At 38.0% G+C, this 22287-nt stretch overlaps 1 protein-coding gene across 1 annotated transcript in view; it reads left to right on the top strand.

Moving 5' to 3' along the window:
* The window catches only part of LOC309390546 (gametocyte-specific factor 1-like), a 194147-nt gene that overhangs the window by 147570 nt on the left and 24290 nt on the right, over positions 1–22287 (top strand). Inside the window, exon 2 of the mRNA XM_081949973.1 lies at positions 20378–20456. Coding sequence (XP_081806099.1) covers positions 20435–20456 — 22 coding nt within the window. The 5' untranslated portion in view covers positions 20378–20434. The remainder of the gene's footprint in view (positions 1–20377; positions 20457–22287) is intronic.

The following is a 22287-nucleotide window of genomic DNA, read 5'->3' on the forward strand; positions in this document are numbered from 1 at the left end:
TAGTTGCATGAATTGTCACATCATGCTTAGCCAAAACCTAAACAAAGCATCTTTAGGTTCACTTACATAGGGATCATGCATGAGAGGAACCGAGAACTTAGCCAAACCCCCATCCCTTTTCTGCACCTAAGGGAGGAGAGAGGAAGGATAAAAGTAAAAGGTAACTGTCTCTAGAAACTTACTGTCTGGCAAAGTGTGAATTTTGCAAGATTTCTTTAAGCTCTACTCTTTATAACATATTTTTTACCCATTTCATTCATTTCTTTAGGATCACAAAACTGAACCAAAAGAGGATAACTCCAGCAATTTCCTCTTGTCTCTCTTCTGTGCTCCAGGCATTTTTTGTTGGCTGGCAGGAAATTGTGAAGTCTTCCTTAACCACTTCCTTCCTTTTCACTCGTCTCTCACTGTTTGCCAGCAGTTCAATTTCCCCTCTTTTTAAAAAAATCCGTGGCTACTGAGTATGCTTAGTCTCCACTGGGCACTTCCACAATTTAGATCTCCCTTAAATTCTTGGAGGAAATTTATAACAGCTTTTTAATACACAGCAATACTCAACTAAAAGTAGAAATCAACTGAAGATGTACTACGTCCAGAGTATTCAGAGAAGACAGTGCTTTGAATATAACAGCTATGTTTATCCACTGCGATGGACGATATGAACCTAATTTGTACCATACACTGAGACACCAGCCACCCAATTGCAAGTTAACCTTGGCTATGTTCACATGATACATTACATTGTAAAGTTCAGTGACGAATCCCTCCATACTACCACCAGCTGCATGAGGCTCTTTATCTGATTTTTTTTTACAATGTATGGTATTGCATGGATCAAAACATTGTTATCTTGTCTAGAAACACCAAGACATGTACTTTAACGTGCATATGACAGTTTACACTAATTATCCAAAAATTATAGCTTTGCATATTGTGTAGATAGAGCCAATGACTATGTTCATGCAATGTGCTACAATGTACTATGGTTGCTATTATGCAGTGTAAACCTAATCAACTATAAAATGTCAAATCTACTCTAATTACAACTGGCTGGGTTGCAGCTTCCAGAGACTGTTAGCTGATCTCAAGAAATTAAGTAAGATCAAGATATTACTAAGACAGGTGACCATCAGGAAATTCCATGGTTGTAAACTGGATTAGAAAATGAAATCAAACAAAGCAAAGCAAAACATCCTGGAGAAACCCAATGGCCAATCACTTCTAGTCTTCTGCCCAGACATTCATGTGGATATGACCATAAATCACCAGGTCAAATTAAATGAGATTTGCCTTAGTAGGATTATACAATTATGCTTAGGGAGTTGCATTAACACAACTAGTGGCTTCATACTTCATTACATTACTCTTTTGTTAGTGATGCTACATTTAAGAAAATCACAATTGGCTGACTACATATAACACACTAATCCATAGCCTACCTTTGACATAGCATAATATCTGAAGCCAATAATTATAGTTAGACATACAGTGGGGCAAAAAAGTATTTAGTCAACTACTAATTGTGCAAGTTCTCCCACTTAAAAAGATGAGAGAGGCCTGTAATTGGCATCATAGGTAGACCTCAACTATATGAGACAAAATATAAAAAAAAAAGACCAAACAATCACATTGGCTGATTTGGAAAGAATTTATTTATAAATTATGGTGGAAAATAAGTATTTGGTCACCTACAAACAAGCAAGATTTCTGGCTCTCACAGACCTGTACCTTCTTCTTTAGGAGGCTCCTCTGTCCTGCACTCATTACCTGTATCAATGGCACCTGTTTGAACTTGTTATCAGTATAAAAGACACCTGTCCACAACCTCAAACAGTCACACTCCAAACTCCACTATGGTGAAGACCAAAGAGCTGTCAAAGGACACCAGAAACAAAATTGTAGACCTGCACCAGGCTGGGAAGACTGAATCTGCAATAGGCAAGCAGCTTGGTGTGAACAAATCAACTGTGGGAGCAATAATTAGAAAATGGAAGACATACAAGACCACTGATAATCTCCCTCGATCTGGGGCTCCACGCAAGATCTCACCCCGTGGGGTCAAAATGATCCCAAGAACGGTGAGCAAAAATCCCAGGATCACACGGGGGGACCTAGTGAATGACCTGCAGAGAGCTGGGACCAATGTAACAAAGGCTACCATCAGTAACACACTACGCCGCCAGGGACTCAGATCCTGCAGTGCCAGACATGTCCCCCTGCTTAAGCCAGTCTATGTCCAGGCCCATCTGAAGTTTGCTAGAGAGCATTTGGATGATCCAGAAGAGGATTGGGAGAATGTCATATGATCAGATGAAACTAAAATAGAACTGTTTGGTAGAAACACAACTTGTCGTGTTTGGAGGAGAGAGAATGCTGAGTTGCATCCAAAGAACACCATACCTACTGTGAAGCATGGGAGTGGCAACATCATGCTTTGGGGCTGTTTCTCTGCAAAGGGACCAGGACGACTGATCCGTGTACAGGACAGAATGAATGGGGCCATGTATCATGAGATTTTGAGTGCAAACCTCCTTCCATCAGCAAGGGCATTGAAGATGAAACGTGGCTGGGTCTTTCAACATGACAATGATTCCAAACATACCGCCCGGGCAACGAAGGAGTGGCTTCGTAAGAAGCATTTCAAGGTCCTGGAGTGGCCTAGCCAGTCTCCAGATCTCAACCCCATAGAAAACCTTTGGAGGGAGTTGAAAGTCTGTGTTGCCCAGCGACAGCCCCAAAACATCACTGCTCTAGAGGAGATCTGCATGGAGGAATGGGCCAACATACCAGCAACAGTGTGTGCCAACCTTGTGAAGACTTACAGAAAACGTTTGACCTCTGTCATTGCCAACAAAGGATATATAACGAAATATTGAGATGAACTTTTGATATTGACCAAATACTTATTTTCCACCATAATTTACAAATAAATTATTTCCAAATCAGCCAATGTGATAGTTTGGTTTTTTTTTTTTACATTTTGTCTCTCATGGTTGAGGTCTACCTATGATGCCAATTACAGGCCTCTCTCATCTTTTTAAGTGGGAGAACTTGCACAATTGGTCGCTGACTAAATACTTTTTTGCCCCACTGTAGTTTAAAGCTAATGACTACATGAAATGTCTGAAGCCAGCTAGTGGAAATTATGTCAGAGTAGATCAGCATCGGAATGACTGTTACAATTGGGTAAAATCAAATATTATGGCCATTGTCCAAAGGTGATCTTATGCAGGAAAAAAAACCCAAATTTCTTGTGAATGCTTTCCATACTGAAATGTCTATAGGAAGCTGTTGTGGTCCAGCAGGATCCAGTTGAGCTGCTGATGGACTCGGATAGCGAGGAACCATATGAGTCTGTCCTGGACGATGTGGAGGACCCTGTGCAGGGTTCAGACTCAGAGCAGGGACCAGAGACGCTGGTTGGCCACCAGGAGGCGCCTGAGGCATGGAGCAGTGGGGAGGATCAAAGGCAGTTTGTCCCTGATGCTAGATTGAGAAGGGCTGAGAAACGGAAGCAGCAACTACGTAGGCAGACTCACAGAAGATGATTAAGCACAGGTGGTTGTGGATTGGCCCCTCCCAAGAGAAATTATAGGTGAGGCGTTGGGAGGGGACATTTACAGGAAACAACCATTCAAATTAGTAGTTAAGAAAATCTATGTATTCTAGCCATGTCTGCTTGTTTGGACTATCTGCATTGTTTCATTTGAATTATCTGGGTTGCTCTATTGAACATGAGTTGTCTGGGCCCTCAGCCAAAGGATTTGTTATCTCAGTAATTAAACAGTGGCAAACAGCCAAGCCTGTGCTCTGGTTTATTCACAGGCGTGGAGAGGGGGGGGGTCAGAACAGGAAGCCAAAGCAAAGTTGCAAAGTTCCGCCTAATATTACTGGCAGTTCCTCTCATATCTTGACAGGAAAAAATCTGCATATACAGTATCTATATTTTTGAATGGACAAAAGCATCCATTTTGTTCCAAGTCTTTCTTGGTGTTAGGTGCTTTATGCATGAACCAGGACATGGTGTACTATTCCACAAACTATGGTTAATAAAGGCACCACTGACAGCACCAGACCTACAGGTAGTGCTTGACTTATGACTGTATTGGAGCCTGCCATCATGTGACCTACAACTTGTTTTTGCAGTGGTTGTTATGTGAATGCTGAGGTCGTTGAACAAACCCATTGTTCGTTATAGGGCATTTTTTGCAAAAAGAAATCTGGAAGTAACTGCCAGTTTTCAGCAAAAATGTAGTAAATCACTGTCAAATTACCACAGGATATTGCAAATGGCCCTTAAATGTGGGGCCACCTGCCAAGCGCTTGAAATGTGAGGGCAGCTGTTGAAACTTCAGAACTGGGTTGTAAATACCCAAAGCACCTGAAGAGAGAACAAAGGATTTATCTGTTCACCAAATGCTTCAATCTCTCTTAAAGGGACAGGACGAATTGAAAAAACAACTGACAGACCTAAACGATCAGCTCAGAGAAACACAACAACTACCCAAAATAAACAGAGAATAGATGTACTGGAGGAGGGCGCGGTTGGGATAAGGGAGGAGGTTAGGACAATCCAGAGGGGCAATACAGAATTTGAAAACCATATGATAAAGATGGAATTTGAAAGGATGTCTTAGATTTCAAAACTTGCCAGAAACTGAGAATGAAGATCTTAAGGAGATTATGACTACAATTATAGCTGAATACATTAAAAGCGATAAACAGCAGCTCTGGTGGGATATTGACCTGATTTACAGGATCAACTCAGCATACGCTAGAACACACAATGTTCCAAGGGAAGTCCATGGGTCTGGGTTGTAAATAACCTTTGGTGAGGGAGAATCCATTATAACTTTGAATGGTCATTAAGCGACGAGTCGTAAGTCAAGGACTACCTATATAGGTTCATTTTGAGAATGGGGATGATTATTAATATGATTGTGCCCTACATTTTCCATTACAATATACATATCAGGAATGAATGCAGGAAGGGTAATTTAAAAAACAAAGGCAAGGTGGCAACTGCAACTATGCTGTTGAAGCCCTGCCTCTTTCTTACCAGCTTCATGTACGCAAGGCATGTAAAAAGGATAGGGTTCATATTTGGGCTTTAAACTGGTTTGTATAATTCAAATTATTTGCCATTCATTATTGTTGTAAGGTTTTTGTATATCTAAGTACTTTCTTCATTCCTAGTTCTCATGCTGCATAGTAAACTTTTATCTTATTCTTGACAATGCAGCACTTAGTTTTAAATCTGTTTAATGAAAAAAATAGTCTAAGAATAAAATAATCTCCCATTTACTTGGTAAACAGTAATTGGTATTATCGCAAAAATGTATTACAATGAAAGGAACAATCAAGATGTCCTCTCTCGCCCTTCTGATTTCTACTGACATTAGAATTATTGGCAAAGAAAATATGACAGGAAATAAAATTTCAAGAATTAAGTTATCCTATCAAGAACCATTTATAATAATATGCAGAACATATTCCACCTATAGTTACCTGCCCAAAAGGCTTTTTAGAACTAATTAAGGGATATACAAAGAAGCATATTGGTAATTAATTATCTCAATATCAGTTCAATAACAAAACTCAAAATATGGCATATGAATGTCATGTGAACCTATCTGAAAATGAAAAACTGGATCCATGGGTATAAGGGAGCACACATATGAAGAAATGTTAGTCTCTTCTCTAGTTTCCATAAACTCCTTGAAAAGCAACATTTTGAACAGTTATGACCAAAGGCGTGTGTGTGTGTGTGTGTGTGTGTGTGTGTGTGTGTGTGTGTGTGTGTAGACCAGCATACCTATATCCGTGAAAATCTACGAAAATATATATGAGGAAGAAAAATAATAAAGGCAGGATATAAAAATAAAGAATGGAATGGAATGGAACGGAACGGAATGAACGGAACAGAACAGAAGAGTATTACCATCCTGCATCCATGTTTTTAAAAATGACCACTGCATTTTGAAAATAAAAAAATCGTGAAGAAGGAGCCAATGTTGCAACGATACGGACGTGCGGTCTAGATGCTACAAGATCGCTGCCAATACTTCTGCCGCTGGGTGGTCCAATCGGACCTAAACTGTCCCGTTGAGACGGTGAACAGGAAGAATGCGTCTTGCTGATCTAAGGGACGCTGCAAAGTCTCTGATCGATCCAAGAGAAGTTCTTCAAGCCGGCAACAAAAAGTCCAGCCCCAGGCTGATGAAGTTGGGACGGCTCTGGAACATAAGGGAAGTGGAAAGAGAAAGTGTGTCCATCTGGTGAGGAAACTTTATTATTTTGGAAAAGACTGCCCTATTTTTTTTAAAAGTTAAATTAAATCCGAAAGCAGAAGAAAATAAGCGGCGAAATTAACCTATGTTGGATTGCTTTGGATAGTGTGTTTAATTTTGCTTTGTGGATTGAAGTGCTCGCAACTTTTTTTTTTAAAGAGAACGGATCAGTTTTTCTTCTATTTTTTTATTTTTATTTTTTAACCTATGGGTTAAAGTCTTCTTCTTTATTTCAACAAGGACTTTTATTACTTGCTATGAATTCTATTTGAGAACTCTGTTTCTTTTAAGTTTGAAATTACATTAGAGAGTGGGAAGCAATACTGCCACTTGGAGGCTGGAGGCTTGAGTTTTTGAAACAATGCACTTTTCCTTTTGATCTCACTGACTTTGTATCTCGAGGCTTGGCAACTTGTTTATAGAAAGTGATAAGAAGCAAGGGCGCGAATTGTTTTTACAGGTGCACTTTGAGAGTCTTACTGGCAGTGCGGGAGAAAAAGAAACAGAACCTTCTTTTTTGAAGATTATAAATGATATAAGAAGCCTTGAAAGCCAGAGTGGCAGTATCTGCTAGCTTGTCAAAATGGCACAATATTTAAAGGAAACAATAACTTTGCAAAACATCTTGGCTAGAATCCAAAATTTATTAGAAATAACAGAATTGAGAAGAAGATGGAAAAAATAGAGTTTATAACAACAAAAAATGATGGGGTCAGAGTCCCCAAAATTGAAGGGGAAAATGATTATAAAGACAAGACAACTGATTACTTTACCAGTGAACGTGGTTGAAAGTGGGAAAAGGGGAGTATGGAAAAGGGAATTAGATCGACAGGAACTATACCCCGGATTTCAAGGCATGGAAGAAGAAAAAAGAGGAAAAATGATGGATTTAAGGAGAGAGAACTTCTCAGAAGCAAGATTGACAACCAAAGATAACCTGATTAAAATAGCAGATGGAAGGCATCGAGATTACTTAAGTGATGCTACAAGCAACAAGCTGCGGAGAGAAGTCCATAAAAAATTTATTAAGGAAATAAATAGATCAATTCCACAAATGACAAAAGAAATAAGACTGTATTATTACTGAAAGGATACAGGCTGATATATGAAAGTTGATAATAAAAATTAGTTAATTTTAGTAATTAGTGGTTAGTAATTTGGTAATTTCTAGAGTGCTATGTTAGATAAATAATTGATAAGGATAATAAGGTATTTACATGTGTTGGTTTGATGAGAGGAAATTTGATATAATTAGCGAATGAATTTTGTTAATAAATAATATCTATAACATAATATCTATAACAATAACAATGAAATGACAAGGGATATAGTGAACAATATATATATGTACTGGTTTAATAAAAGGAATTGGGATATAAATTGTAAACAGCGATTTGGAAAGGAGGATCAGAAACCTTGTTATCAAACATAATTAATTTTTACTTAGAACATGCTATAAAGGGGTAATGTTATTAGATGATATTAGAAATAATTAATGAAATGCTACTATGTGCTTGTGTTTTTTAATTTTGGACTATTTCATGTAAAAGGATGTTAAAACAACCAAAGTCAAATGAGAAGCGTGGTATGTTGATAGTAAGATATATAAAGATTTTTGATTTAAAATACATAATGTGATTTGAATTATAAGCAATGACTGTGGAAGAGATGCATGAAAGTTATTTGTAACCAATCGACACATTTCTACAATATGATTAGTGATTAGTAATTTAGTAATCTTTAGAGTGATGTGCTAAATAAATAATTGATAATGATAACAAGGTACACACATCTGTTGGTTTGAAGAGAGGAAACCTGATATAATTAGCGAATGAATTTTTTTTAATAAATAACAATTATAATAATAACAATGAAATGACAAGGGATATATTTAACAATATATATATATGTACTGGCTCAATAAAAGGTATTGGGATACAAATAGTAAACAGCGACTTGGAAAAGAGGATTAGAAATTTTGTTATCAATCATAATTAATTCTTACTTAGAACATGCTATAAAGGTGTAATGTTATTGGATGATATTAGAAATAATTAATGAAATGTCATTATATGGTTGTGTTTTTCAATTTTAGATTATTTTATGCAAAAGGACATTAAAACAATTATAGTCAAATGAGAATTGTGGGATGTTGATAGTAAGATAAAGATTTTTGATTTAAAATATACAATATGATATGAATTATAAGTAATGACTGTAGAAGAGATGCACGTTAGTTATTTGTAACCAATTGACACACTTCTACAATATGTAACGAAAGATGATTTTATTTTTATTTTGTGTGTGTTGTGTTTATCTGTTTAACCAAAACTAAAAAAATCTTTTCAAAACAAAAATTGTAACTCTATATCACACTCTAAATGTCATATAGTCGCCTTGACTTCTGTCAGCCAAAAGGCAGAATACAAATATATTAAATATTTTATTAAGAATCGAATGATGTATCATGAAGTAATGAGCAATTTTCTGCGATCACGAAAACTGTTATCCAGATTTAATCTAAATAAGAAGCTGCCCTATCAGACCTATGACATATTATCACATTGTAGCTTGGCTCATCATGCCATCCATCCACCTTAACCCTAATTGTGTTTACAGAATCATGAATACAATCTGTTATTATACCTTAAAAAAAAATTACCTTAGCTGCAATCTGGAAAGTTCTCCACGCCTCCATTCTTATCTCATAGTTAACTAGCCATTAGACCTTCTGCAAAATAAGTAGGCAAAAATAACAGTTCCTAGCTATGTGTATATTGTTTTCACTTCAATTGAAAACAAAAGGTCTGAAGAAAGATTCCTTTACCTGACACAGGCTGACTCTGATATTAGTTAGGCCAAAAATGATTGCAGTTTAGATTGCAAATAATCAAATAATTAAAGCAACTGACTGCAGGTAGAACCAGCACTAAGGGATTGAATTCTTTGGGAGGGGCAGAATAATTCAAAGAAAAAGTTACTAAGTTGATTAGTGGAAAGGAAAACAAAGAAATAGAATAGAATAGAATAACAGAGTTGGAAGGGACCTTGAAGGTCTTCTAGTCCAACCCCCTACTTAGGCAGGAAACCCTACATCACTTCAGACAGATGGATATCCAACATCAAATGAGTGTGATGCAATTGAACTATCAGGATAAGGGCTTAAAATATTTTAATCGGCGGTTATGTTTGTACAACACAATGGACTAAATATGGTCTGTATGAACCCAAACAATATTGAATTAAATTGTGGCACAAGCAGTTGTGCAAACTCATCCAATGATTTAATTAACTTCGTATAATACTGTATATGAACAAAGGGAAGGATTGTACAGGTAGTCTTCGACTTACGGTCACAACTGAGCTCAAAATTTCTGTTGTTAAGTGAGCTATTTGTTAAGTGAGTTTTGTCCCATTTTACATCTTTTCTTGCCACAGTTGTTAAGTGACTCACTGCAGTTGATAATGTTAGTTACCTGGTTATTAAGTGAATCTGGCTTCCCCACTGACTTTGCTTGTCAGAAGGTCATAAAAGGTGATTCCGTGAACTTGGAACACTGCAACTGTCATAAATATGAGTCAGTTACCAAGCGTCTGAATTTTGGTCATGTGACCATGAGGATGTTACAAAGGTCATAACTGTGAAAAACGGTCATAAGTCACATTTTTCAGTGCCATTCAGTTGTAATTTTGGTCACTAAATGAACTGTTGTAAGTGGAGGACTACCTGTAGTTGGAGTAGGTAAAAAAAAAACCATAAATTCAGTACTTTGAATGTCATCCTTCATTGTGAAACTAAAATAGTAATTCTGTTCACGGGCTGCTTCTTGAAGGCAAGCCCCTTAAGCACATGACATGACTTCAGCTAGGCCTGCTTATCAGGTTTCTCTACCACAACACCAGTGTTTTATGTACAGAAGGGAAGTGTGATATCATGCTCTGCCCCAAACCCAAGGAATAGAGAGCCAAGCTTTGTTACAACTAACATATGTCATGACAGCCTAACCAATTTTGTTGTATTTAAGTACAATGACAATAAAGATTATACTTATACTTGAAACTGCGTGTCAGCTTCTAACCTGAAGATGAGGACTTCCATTAACCTTCCATTAAGCCAGTTTGGTCACTATACGTAGTGGAAATCTTTTGCGATTGTTGCTTCCCTTGATTGCATTAAACCAGTTTGCTTTTTGTCATCAAGTCCAATCAAACAATCAATCAGAGCTGGAATGGACCTTTAAGGTCTTCTAGTCCAACTCCCTCCTCAAGCAGGAGACCTTATACTATTTCAGACAAGTGGCTGTCCAGGCTCTTCTTAAAAAACATCCAGGGGTGAAGCACCCCCAACTTCTGGTGGCAAGCTGTTCCACTGGTTAATTGTTCTCACCTGGTTAATTGTTCTCACCGTCAGAAAATTTCTCCTTACTACTAGGTTGCTTTTCTCCTTGATTAGTTTCCATCCATTGTTTCTTGTCCTGCACTTTGGTGCTTTGGAAAATAAGTTGACAACCTCTTTGTGGCAACCTCCCAAATACTGGAATGCTGGTGTCGTCCCTCCTAGTCCTTTCTTCTTTTCTAGTCCCTTCAAAAATTCAAAACTGGTAAAGAAATCTACCCCCTCCTCCAAATTGCTCTTCTAGTGGATATTCACCCATCCTTAGTAATCCAGTACTACCATAGTCCTCTTTTTACAGTCTTTGGTTATTGGAGTGGCTTAAACATGGAAAGAAATATTATTTTTTTCCAACCTCTAGACAATACTACCACCATGTGGCCAGTAGACACTTCTTCTTAATCAAATATGAGTGGTCATATCTAATTCAAGTCAACTCTTTTTACCATTAAGACTTTTATTTAAATGTTGAGCATTCTTACAGTCTTCCTTCACTCTCACCAGATATTTGCATTTTTGAATTGTGCGAGCAGCAGGTTCCCTGCAAGAGAGACAGAGCATTTTTAAAATCAGTGATGTGGAAAAGAAGAAAATTACTGTACGCAGACAGCAGTCCCTCTGTAATTTTATTTTGACATAAGGCTGCCAAGGTTTCTTTTCTCTTTCTTTAGGTTTTATTGAATTTCAACACAAGTCTCAGGAAAAGTGCACCACAGCAAGAGAGCAATTCACTTTTCAAACTCTTTTTTTTTACTCTGCTCAAGGGATTTATCTCTTTTTCAAGGATGGTAACCTTGAGAAAGGTGAAAACAAAAATGGCTCAGGAGCCGAATGAGTATTCTCACTTTTGTAAAGCTATTATTTGCAAAAGTACTTTCACTTTTCAAATGAGCCAAGCATCCTTGTATTTTTACTCTAATACATTCCAACGTTTTAAAGCATAAATTCCATCATTGCTCATAGCACTTTAGGAAATTGGATGCATTTGTCTAACAGGTATATATGTTTTATGAGAAATCACAATGCTATGTTTTTTGGAAGATTATGTTCTCTATTCATTTCTACGTAATGAAGGGTGGGATGGTAGATGGAGAATTATAGTTAAGCCTGGATCCAAACATCGGCAAAGGCATGGATGCATAGCTTGGTTTTATCAGCTAATCTTTTCAATGCAGCATTTAATAGCTGGGCTCATAATAATGCTAAGCCATAGTTAGCAGAAGCCAGAGGCTGGAAAAATAGTGTCCTGCTTCTCCTATAGTGCTAAACTATTACTTATGGCTTAAAATTCATAATAACAAGTATTGTGTTATGACAAACTAAATCAAATTAGGGACACCAGAATAAGTAACCATGAGGTGCCATTCAGAATTCTGCATGGTTTTCTGTAGAAACACACAGGTAAACTCCCTTGTTCTGCAACATGACAGAATGGAGACTTTGTAGTCACAGGTGGCACAAAGGGCCAAAGAGCAAGTAGAAAGTAACAGCTGTAGGTGACAGCATCAGGAAACTTAAAAATAGACTCAGCTAGACAATCTTATATATTGTATAGCTTCCGCAAGGACAAAATTACTCTATGGCTGTTATACCACAATTTATTCTGTAATGAAGATTAAAAAAACATGCTTGATCTTTGCAGCAAACACTGGCCATATAAATGAAGAGTCTTAGACGAATGTATTATTTAGCTGCAGTGAAAGTTATCTACGTGCATGCTATTCATTTCATGCAAATGGTAAATAGCAAGCCTGCTCTTTCTTGTTTTCAGCTAGCTTATTTTTAATATTCTTAAGACAGCTGTACTTGTATACTTTATGCAAGAAGGAACAATACATTTGAAGGTGAAAAATCATGGGCTTAATTAGGCATGCCTGATCTGTTAGGCACAATTATTAGACATAATTCTTCCATGATTTATTTTCCAGGAAGGAACCAGGCTGGCTTAATTTAAAGTCTACAAAGCTGTTTTTCTCTGGAACAGAAATCCATTCAGAAGGCACACAATCTAAAAGGCTACAGACCATTTACATGTAATTCTAATCTATATCTAACATTATCCACAAGGAAAGCTCAGCCATGTACAGTGCATCAAATAACACATCAAACTGCTTCTGGTATGTTTAGCTGGTCATTCATCTCTCTCTGGCTGATGCCCAGCTATCTTTGTGTTAGGTGGCCGGTTTACACATTTATTTAATTTATATGCCGCATATCTCATTGTCAAATGACATCCTGCATTCTGATTTTTTTTAAAAAGAAAGAAAGAAAATTGGCACATGGTTCTTAAGAGCTGAATGATTGATTTTAAAAACACCAAATTCTTTGATTTTAAAAAAATATCCTCACCCTCACCCCACTCTGCAAATCTAAGCATACCTACAAATATCATTGTTTGCTCTTTTTTACATCCATCCTGCCAAAATCCGGAATGCATATGGGATAAGGTTTTCCATCTTCGCTCAACCTTAGCACAATTCCTGAACAAGCAATCTAATCACAGCATGCTTCCCACCTCATCCATAATGTGAAAATTGTTTAGGGAGCCTTTTCTCATCAAGTTGAAATGAATTGGCCTTAAGTTCCCAGGATATTTAGCCAGCATGACACATTTGCAGAGCACCAGGTTATGGCAGACTGCTATTTTCTCTATGAATTAAGTTTATCTGCTCTCTCTTCCATTCCTTTTCCTAGCATCATTGTTATTTCTCAGGTCAGTCACTAAGTAGCCGATTGATCTCTGAAGGGATTGAAATACAGGTAGTCCTCGACTGACAAACACAATTGAACTCAAAATTTCTGTTTCTAAGCGAGACATTTGTTAAGTGAATTTTGCCCTATTTTATTACCTTTCTTGCCACAGTTGTTAAGTGAATCTGGCTTCCCCATTGACATTGCTTGTCCAGATTTCACAAAATGATCCCGGGACCCTGAAACCATCATAATAAATATGAGAGTTGCCAAGCATCTGAATTTTGATCATGTAACCATGAGAATGCTGCAAAGGTTATAAATGTGAAAAGGGTCATAAGTATTTTTTTCTCCAGTGCCATTGTAACTTTGGTCACTAAACAGTTGTAAATTGAGGACTTCATGTAGATATCCTGTCCTATGAAAGGAAGTAGAGTGAGAACTTGATGATTTTCATCTCTTTCTTCCAAATCAAATGCAAGGCTTCCATAATTTCAGGCAGGTAATTTATTCCTGGATCCTCCTCTCTCATATTGCAACTTGTATAACATTGTTGATTTCAGAACTAGGGTTTTGGAACAACCTCTTCACTGAAGGCAGTTTAGCTGGACAGTTTTCTAGTTCAAATATCTGCAATAAAAATCTCACTCTGGCATTTTATTAATATTGATCTATGTAATAGCTAGGGTGGGATGGCTCAGTGGTTAAATACACTGAGCTTGTCAGCTAAAAAGCTGACAGCCCAGGTTCGAGACTCGAGTGCCATGCAACAGGGTGAGTTCTTGTTCTTGCCGCAGTTCCTGCCCACCTAGCAGTTCAAAAGCATGCAAATGCGAGTAGATTAATAGGTACCACTTTAGTGGGAAGGTAACAGCATTCCATGAGCCTTTTGCATACAGCCATACTGGCCACATGACCACAGAAAATGCCTTTAGACAATGCTGACTTCCTTGGCCAAGAAACAGAAATAAGCACCACACCCTAGACTGGACACTACCTTTTTACTGTAACAGATATTTATCCACTTTCAAATTATTTTGCAGAGAAATTGCTTTTTGCCCAAAAACAACCATATCAATATGATTAACATCTTGGCCAATGTCCTGTAATAAAAAAATAATTATAATTGGTAGATATGCCAGGGAACAAAAATATACCATTTACTTACATAATTCTTTTCATCTTCTTGAACAGAGAACTGCTACAGACATTTCTTCAGTTATCCTGTTTACCTCAGGGGCTGCCACAAAGAAGAGGGAGTCAAGCTATTCTCCAAAGCACCTGAAGACAGGACAAGAAGCACTGGATTAATAAATAATTGTATAGTATCTTATATCAATTTGTCATCAGTCCCCACTAATATCCAGTGTTGTTAGTTCTCTATAAAAACCCTTTTTTCCACATCTTTCACATAACATGATTGTATCAACTCTAATTTCAGGAAAAATTTCCTGACAGAACAATTAATCAGTGGAACAGCTTGCCTCCAGAAGTTGTGAATGCCCCAACACTGGAAGTCTTTAAGAAGATGTTGGATAGCTATTTGTCTGAAACGGTATAGGGTTTCCTGCCTAGGCAGGGGGTTGGACTAGAAGACCTCCAAAGTCCCTTCCAACTCTACTATTGTATTATTAACTCCACCCCCTGGTCTTTTAGTTCTAATCTGGTTTTCAATTCACCCTTCTCATTTAACATATCCTTGTAAGAAACATTTTTTTCCATATTTTTTGATGTTAAGAAAAAATGAAGCTGAGTGGTGTACTGAATTTTGAACTTTAAAAAACACTACTTTTATGTACTCAGAACACTTACAAACCAGACTATGCCACAAAATAAACTAATGGGGAAAAGGTGAGTAGGAATTTCTATAAAATATTGAATATTGAAATATTGAAAGCACAATCACAAACAATTCCAATGAGGGAAAATGGACACCCATAAAAAGAGTGCAATGTGGTTGTACCCACCGAAAGAATTATGAAAAACAGGAAATCAAATGACATGACGTTGAAAGAGGGACAGGTCACCAAAGGGCACATATAGAAATTTGGGTTTGTGGAGATGATGCCTGGAAAGCACATGCTCAGAACAAATCCAAGTTAACAAGCTAACAAAAGGCTTTGTAAATACTGTTTGCATTTTTAAAAAAATACTGTATGTATTTAAAAATGAATAAAGAATGAGAAGTGAAACCATGTCAGCTGTTCACTGAAGATAGCAAATGGGTATCAGATCACAAAGAAAAAGCAGAACTGTTGTTTGCAGTCTTTTCTGAACTGTGTTCTGATCATTTAACTGGTTATTAATAGTTCAAAGAGCAGAATTTCAACTTAACAGGAACACAGCTCAGATCTCTAGGACCAGATGGACTGCATGCTAACTGTCCAGCTCTTCACAGCAGGAAGCAAGTATTACACAACATTCCCTAAAGTTACCCTGGGATCAGCAGTAGAATACTGCAATCTGCAAGAACTTTCAGCCTTCATTATTAGTAAGTTTCTTAAGACAGAACCTTAATGATTTGAAACGAGCTCTTGGCAGCCTGGCCTAAGCTGCTATTTATAGGGTAACTATTAACAAACTTTTTATTTCTTTTGATCTAACACTCCTCTCATTATTTTCCCAGCCTCTTTATAAGCTCCTATATACTAAGATACTGAAGAAATCTACCATTACCATCTACTATTACTATCCAGAAATCCGGGAAAACAGGTGAAGTGATAGATGCACCACTGGCAAGGAGGGCAAGGAGGACTATTTTCCAGCAGGAAAAAAAAAGGCTTCCGTTGAGTTTGACTCCAAAAAAAAAAAAGATAAACCGAGTAAATCTGGCTCAGTTAATGAGTAAGGACATTTTAAAGGAAATCCACCCTAATTATCCTTTGGAGGGAGAGCTGAAGAGCTGAAGCTCAAATATTTTGACCACCAAATGAGAAGATTCACTGGAAAACACCCTGATGTCGGGGAAAAATTGAAGGCGGAATGAGAAGGGGAAGGCAGAGGGCGAGGTGGTTAGGTAAGTGTCACCGATGCAACGAATATGGGTTTGGGCAAACTCCACGAAACAGTAGAGGGCAGATGGGGAGCTGGCGTGCTGCGGTCCACGGAAGAGCCGTTAGCGTCTGAACAACAACGAAGGGCATTTAAAGGACATCAGCCTGTTTCTGGGAACAAGCAAGACCAAAACTATCGGCAGCCCGTCCTACTCCATCCCGATCTCGCGCCGGCAAGCCTCGCGCGCTCAGGCGGGACGCAGCACGAGCCACAGACCTAAGGAGCCGACCGGCCCCGCCCCGTTCGCACCTGCCTAGCAGACAGCGTGGAAAAAAAAAGAGCGGGCGGAAGTGAGGCCGTGCGCATGCGCTCTTAAGAGGCACATTGGCGGGGTAAGGTTCTTTTCGCGTGTGACTCCCAGGAGCGGGTTTGTAGGTAACGGGCCCTTTACGTGGCTTCGAGAGTTTCGCTTCCCGTCCTTTCTCTCTGCCGCTCTGATAGCGGGTGGTGTTTTCCAAAGGGCAGGGCCGCCATTTATTAATGTCCAGGGCTCTCTTGAGATTAATTAATGTATTTATTTATTTTCTCCAGCCGAGCACTTCCCGCGTTAAGAGGATAAAGCTTTTTATTTTATTTGTTGGTGAAGTTAAGGCATACGTGTCGGTTTCGGGGCTGTAAAATAGCATAGGGGGTATTTCTGTAGAAGGTGGTAAAGGTTAGGGTTACAACATATTTATTTGGACTCTTAAGGTTGAAAAACTTGGAAAACATATCGGCGCTAAAACATTTAAAGATTACAGTGGCAAGAAGACGTCTTACCTTCAGTCTCTCTTCCAAAGCTCTAATAAAAGGCCTTATGGCTAGTATAGATTAGCCAGCAATGCTAGAACCTTCTACCAATTATACTGGCTAATCTGTCTTCTGTTGAATACAATTTGCAAGATAGGTACTTGGTTACCGACTGTATTCACCTGACAAATAAGCAAATTAATTAATTAAAAATCAGGTCGCGGTGATGTATGAAAGAGGAACAGGAGTGGCTATCTGACAATAAATGAATAAATAAAAAAATAGCTCACAGTGATGTACAAAAAGGGAAACATGGTGGATGCCAGTCTTGTCCCCAAATGAATAAATAAAAAATTAGCTCACAGTGATGTACAAAAAGGGAAACATGGTGGATGCCAGTCTTGTCCCGCCTCTCTTTCGTGACTTGTTTGCTTATTCGGCTTCTAACCAAGAGCTTTTTTTCCTTTTACTCCAAGAGCGCCAAGCGGTGTGCGAACCATTTGCTTCCATTTCTCTTCACAATAACTACCCTGCAACAACAGCTTCCTGTAGGAGCAGCATCTTTCCTTAAGGAGCCTGGTTTCAGAGTGACTTAGCGATGGTCCTCTTTCTCTAGATATATTCAGATCAGTGGTATCTTATGTAACTGATAGTCAGGATTTCATGTCTTTAGGACCAGCAATTTATCTACTTCTGTAATATTCTCTTCCTCCTTTCACCCTGGCTCTCAAAATTTCAAATGGAAACCGTGCATAGTTGCAGCACCCTTAACATCTGGCCTATGTGTGTCTTATTGGATTTCCTGTTTTTCTTCTTCCTGCCTTCCATCTTTTTCCTCTACTGCTTGTATGAATTGAAGAGTACAGGTAGTCCTCAACAGTTAATTTAGTGACCGTTCAAAGTTAGAACGGCATTGAAAAACGTGATTTACGACCGTTTTTCTCAATTGCAACCTTTGCAACATTCCCCCACGGTCACGTGATCAAAATTTAGATGCTTGGCAACTGGTTTTTATTTGTGGCCGTTGCTGGTTCCCAAGGTCATGTGATTCCCCTTTTGTGAACTTCCGGCAAGCAAAGTCAACGGGGAAGCTGGATTCACTTAACAACCAGATTACTAACTTATCAACTGCAGTGATTCACTTAATAATGGAGGCAAGAAAGGTCGTAAAATAGGGCAAAATGCATTAGCAAATGTCTCGGTTAACACATTTTGGACTGAATTGTTGTAAGTTGAGGACTACCTGTAAAATCTGATTCTTATCTAAAGAGTAAATTTTCTTATGGTCTTTCTCCAAGTTAAGTTCTCTGACCTGCTATAATCAATGTTGGGAGATCTATTGTTTAGGTTATTTGTCAGATAGTACCTCTGTTTGAGTGGCTTTATAATTTAGCTTTTCACTTAGGAAGGTTATTTTAGGAGCTGTAGCCATCTTTCCCAGTTTCATCCAGGAAATATTGTGTCTCTGTATTATCACTTGGAAAACAGGTTACTATCATTTTATTGGATTTCGATGATAAGAATTATAGCAGATATCCTGTAATTGTTTCAAATGCTCTTAGGGCAAGCTGACATACATACTTTGCTCTAAAGGTTATTATTGATTTGATTTTTTATAAAGATTAATAAGATTATAGTTTTATAAATGCTAACATTTAAATTAGCAAGAACATATGAATAGTGCTGTCTTTAAAGTTTTACATTTATTAATTAAATAGACAGTTTGCAAGTTTATACTGAAATGCTAATATTTTCATCAAGTATAGTATTTTATGTGTTTTGAATAATAGCAAGACTAGGAAAAAATATTTTGCCTATATGTAAAACTAAAGAAACTTTAGGAAAGTACCTGTGATTAACATTTTGTGTTAATGTTGTGCTACCCAAATAGTACTTCTGGGTGCAATCTGTAATATTCCAGTATCAGTCATTTCAACATCTTGTTGGAATCTAGAATGGTACCAAAAAGTAATTAAGGGACCACTTATTGCTGGTATGCGCTAGGGGACAATACTGCCTTATTCTTTCCCCTGGTGTATACTTCCCTCTTTATTGTTATGGTTTGTTGCTCAGTCAGCCAGTTGTTTAGACTGGATTTAGCATTTTTTATCTACCTATCAAGTCCTTCCCAAGGATCTGGGATAGATGTTGTTTGGTGGTGTTAAAGGTATCATATGACGAAAGTGCTTCCAACTAAAACTGGCTTTTGCAATTGACTGGTGGTGATTTTGCCAATGCTGATAGTGTTCAAGTGGCACCCCAGATATTTTTGGGATTGAATCCAAGGCACCTATCATTACTGATACTATCTTTTACCACTGTTGTCCTACTTCTATTTGCAGATTTTTGTATTTTATAATTTTCTCTTTTATTCTGTGTCTCCAAATACTGTCATTACTTACTGTTCAGACTTTTGTTAAATCTGGGGTGTTATGTAGCAGGTGCTTGCTTATTTTAATTATAAAATCTTGAGCACTTTAACTTTTAGATTTTATTGTGTATATTTTGTGATGCCACCAGTTATTGCTCACAGGCAAATGGTATTTTCTGCAGATATTCCAGTGCATCATTGCTGCTACTTTAACATGCCATCGTTTGCAGTCTGTGTTATTATTTTGTAAAGTTTGAAATCTTAAGTGCTCTGCAAATCTCACAGGATTTTGGCATTCTTAACACGCTCAAGACTTAAAATGGAAATACAAAAATCTTACAGGGTTTGGCACTTTTCCACAAATTGAACCATTTTATATGTAAGCATTAAGGATATTTAATGAAGCAGAAACACTGAATTATGGCCCATAGGTACCAGTTTGCCAGATTTTAACAACTAGCAATCTGCAGTTTTCAGAGATGATACAGCCTACATAAAGGAAATGATAATAAATTACTTTACAAAACTAGGGAGCATGTTTCTGACTAATCTTTTTTCAATCATTTTTCAAAACAGCGAAAGATTGTAGGGAAGGAAATTTGTAGAATTTACATAACAAACCTTTTCACAGTTTTCAGTAGTTCAGGTAGGTGCCCATTTAGAAAATATAAGAGATGTGTAATAGCTAGCATTTGCTGGATTACTTGAAGCTTCTCATAAATTCTGTATTATTGCCTCCCACCCAGCTTTCCTGACAATTATTATATGAGTAACAGCTGTATGAACCATAAAAAGTATTAATTGAAATAATTTTCATTATATCCTGGTTTCTACTGTTTAGAAGGCTGTGGATCCTAACAGCAGAGTTACCATAGTTTTCAGCAGGCTTCTATCAGTTTCCAAACAATGAATACAGAAGACAGCTATGGTAAGATAAATTTAATTAATAAAAAATAGCAACTAAATGTGGACTATGTACATGAATAAATACTTTGTGCTTTTAATCTTTAATCTTAGTTGCCACCTGGGGCCTTGATAATCACCTCTGGGCAATTTGGGAGATTAAGGCAAAAAGAAGACATGTTACATATTCCAGAGGAGGGAGGAATCAAAGCAGTGGTGGGTTTCAAATTTTTTTAGAACCTCTTCTGTAGGTGTGGCCTGGTTTGTGGGAATGGCTTGGCAGTCATGTGACTGGGTGGGCGTGGCCTACTTGTAAAATGTGGTAAAACTCACTTAACAACACTCTTGCTTAGCAACCAAAATGTTGGCTCAGAAACTGGCGTTTGAAGCACGCAAGTCTTAAAGCTGTCAAGTTACAAGACCCTTGCACCTCTAACCCTTTAGAAAAAAAACTCCAGGGGTGTTCAAACTTGACAGCTTTAAGACTTGTGGACTTCAACTCCCAGAATTCCTCCTCCAGTCATGTTGGCTCAGGAACTCTGGCATTGAAGTGTGCAAGTCTTAAAGCTGTCTTAAAGCTGTCAGGTTACAAAACCCTTACACCCCTAACCCTTTAGAAAAAAACCCTAGGGGTGTTCAAACTTGACAGCTTTAAGATTTGTGGACTTCAACTCCCAGAATTCCTCCTCTCACTCTTCATCTTGATGCTGGGCGGGGGGGAGGGAGCTGGAACCAGTTCTAAATGGCACTGTAGATTTGTGGAACCCACCTCTGAATCAAAGTAATTAAAATTGGGTGACATAAGGGCTTACACATTGTGATTGGTTTTGCAGTCAAAAGTTTGAATTGAACAGAGTTCTGTCTTTCCTACTCAAAAAGAACAAGGGGAAAATGTTTCATCCCTGACCTTGTGCAGTTCTAAAACGCAGCAGAACACCATGCACAATTCCCTGTTCTGTTGTCATTGGTTGAGAATAGGGCTAGAGTGCACAAATCTTCTAGTATTACTGTTCATCTTCGTTGTATTGCTTCTCTGTAGTGTTGACAATTTTTCAGAAGTACAGTAATCTCCCAGGTCTGTTTGACCTGGTTGAGCAGTCTGGAATCATCTTTGTACGTCACTGAGCTGCTGAGTCCCATCAAGCACCTCTGCAATTGCAGCTCAGTTGGTCCTCAACTTACAATCATTTGTTTAGTGTCCTTAAGAAGTGGCCCCAAAGAAAGTAATTTAGGACCAGTTTTCACACTTATGACTGTTATAGCATCCTGATGGTCACCTGGCATTTGGCAACAGGTATGTATTTGACTGTTGCAGTGTCCCAGGGCCATTGGCTTCTGACAAGCAAAGTCAATGGGGGAAATCTGATTCAATTAACCATGGCATGAGTCACTTAACAACAACAGCGATTCACTTAACTCTGGCAAAAGTCGTAAAAGGGGGCGCAACTCATTTAACAACTGTTTTGCTTAGCAATGGAAATTTTGGCCTCGGTTGTAGTTTGTAAGTCGAGGACTATTTCTAATGAGTCTAACAGCCTGTCCAACTTAAAGTTTAGAAGAAAATCTGCTTTCCCTTTCTAAGGTATCCTGGGTACTCAGAAGTCCAGGAAAATTGTACTTTTGTGAGTTCCACTTGTAAACTTCACATTGAGGGAAGTGCTGGAGCTCAGTTGTATCTGATTTGCTTAAACATGCTGCTAGCTATAGAAATTATTTGTCCTCCCATAGAATCCACCCCAGAGTCAGGAGAATGTCATATTCAGGCCTTCTTTCTACAACACATTTCATTACATGAAGACAATCTAATGTGCTGTGTGAACTGACTAACCCGATCAGTAAGTGAGAGGGTGGTTATC

The sequence above is a fragment of the Natrix helvetica genome (genome assembly GCF_964273705.1).
Source record: "Natrix helvetica genome assembly, chromosome: 1".
In the NCBI taxonomy this organism is placed as follows: domain Eukaryota; kingdom Metazoa; phylum Chordata; class Lepidosauria; order Squamata; family Natricidae; genus Natrix; species Natrix helvetica.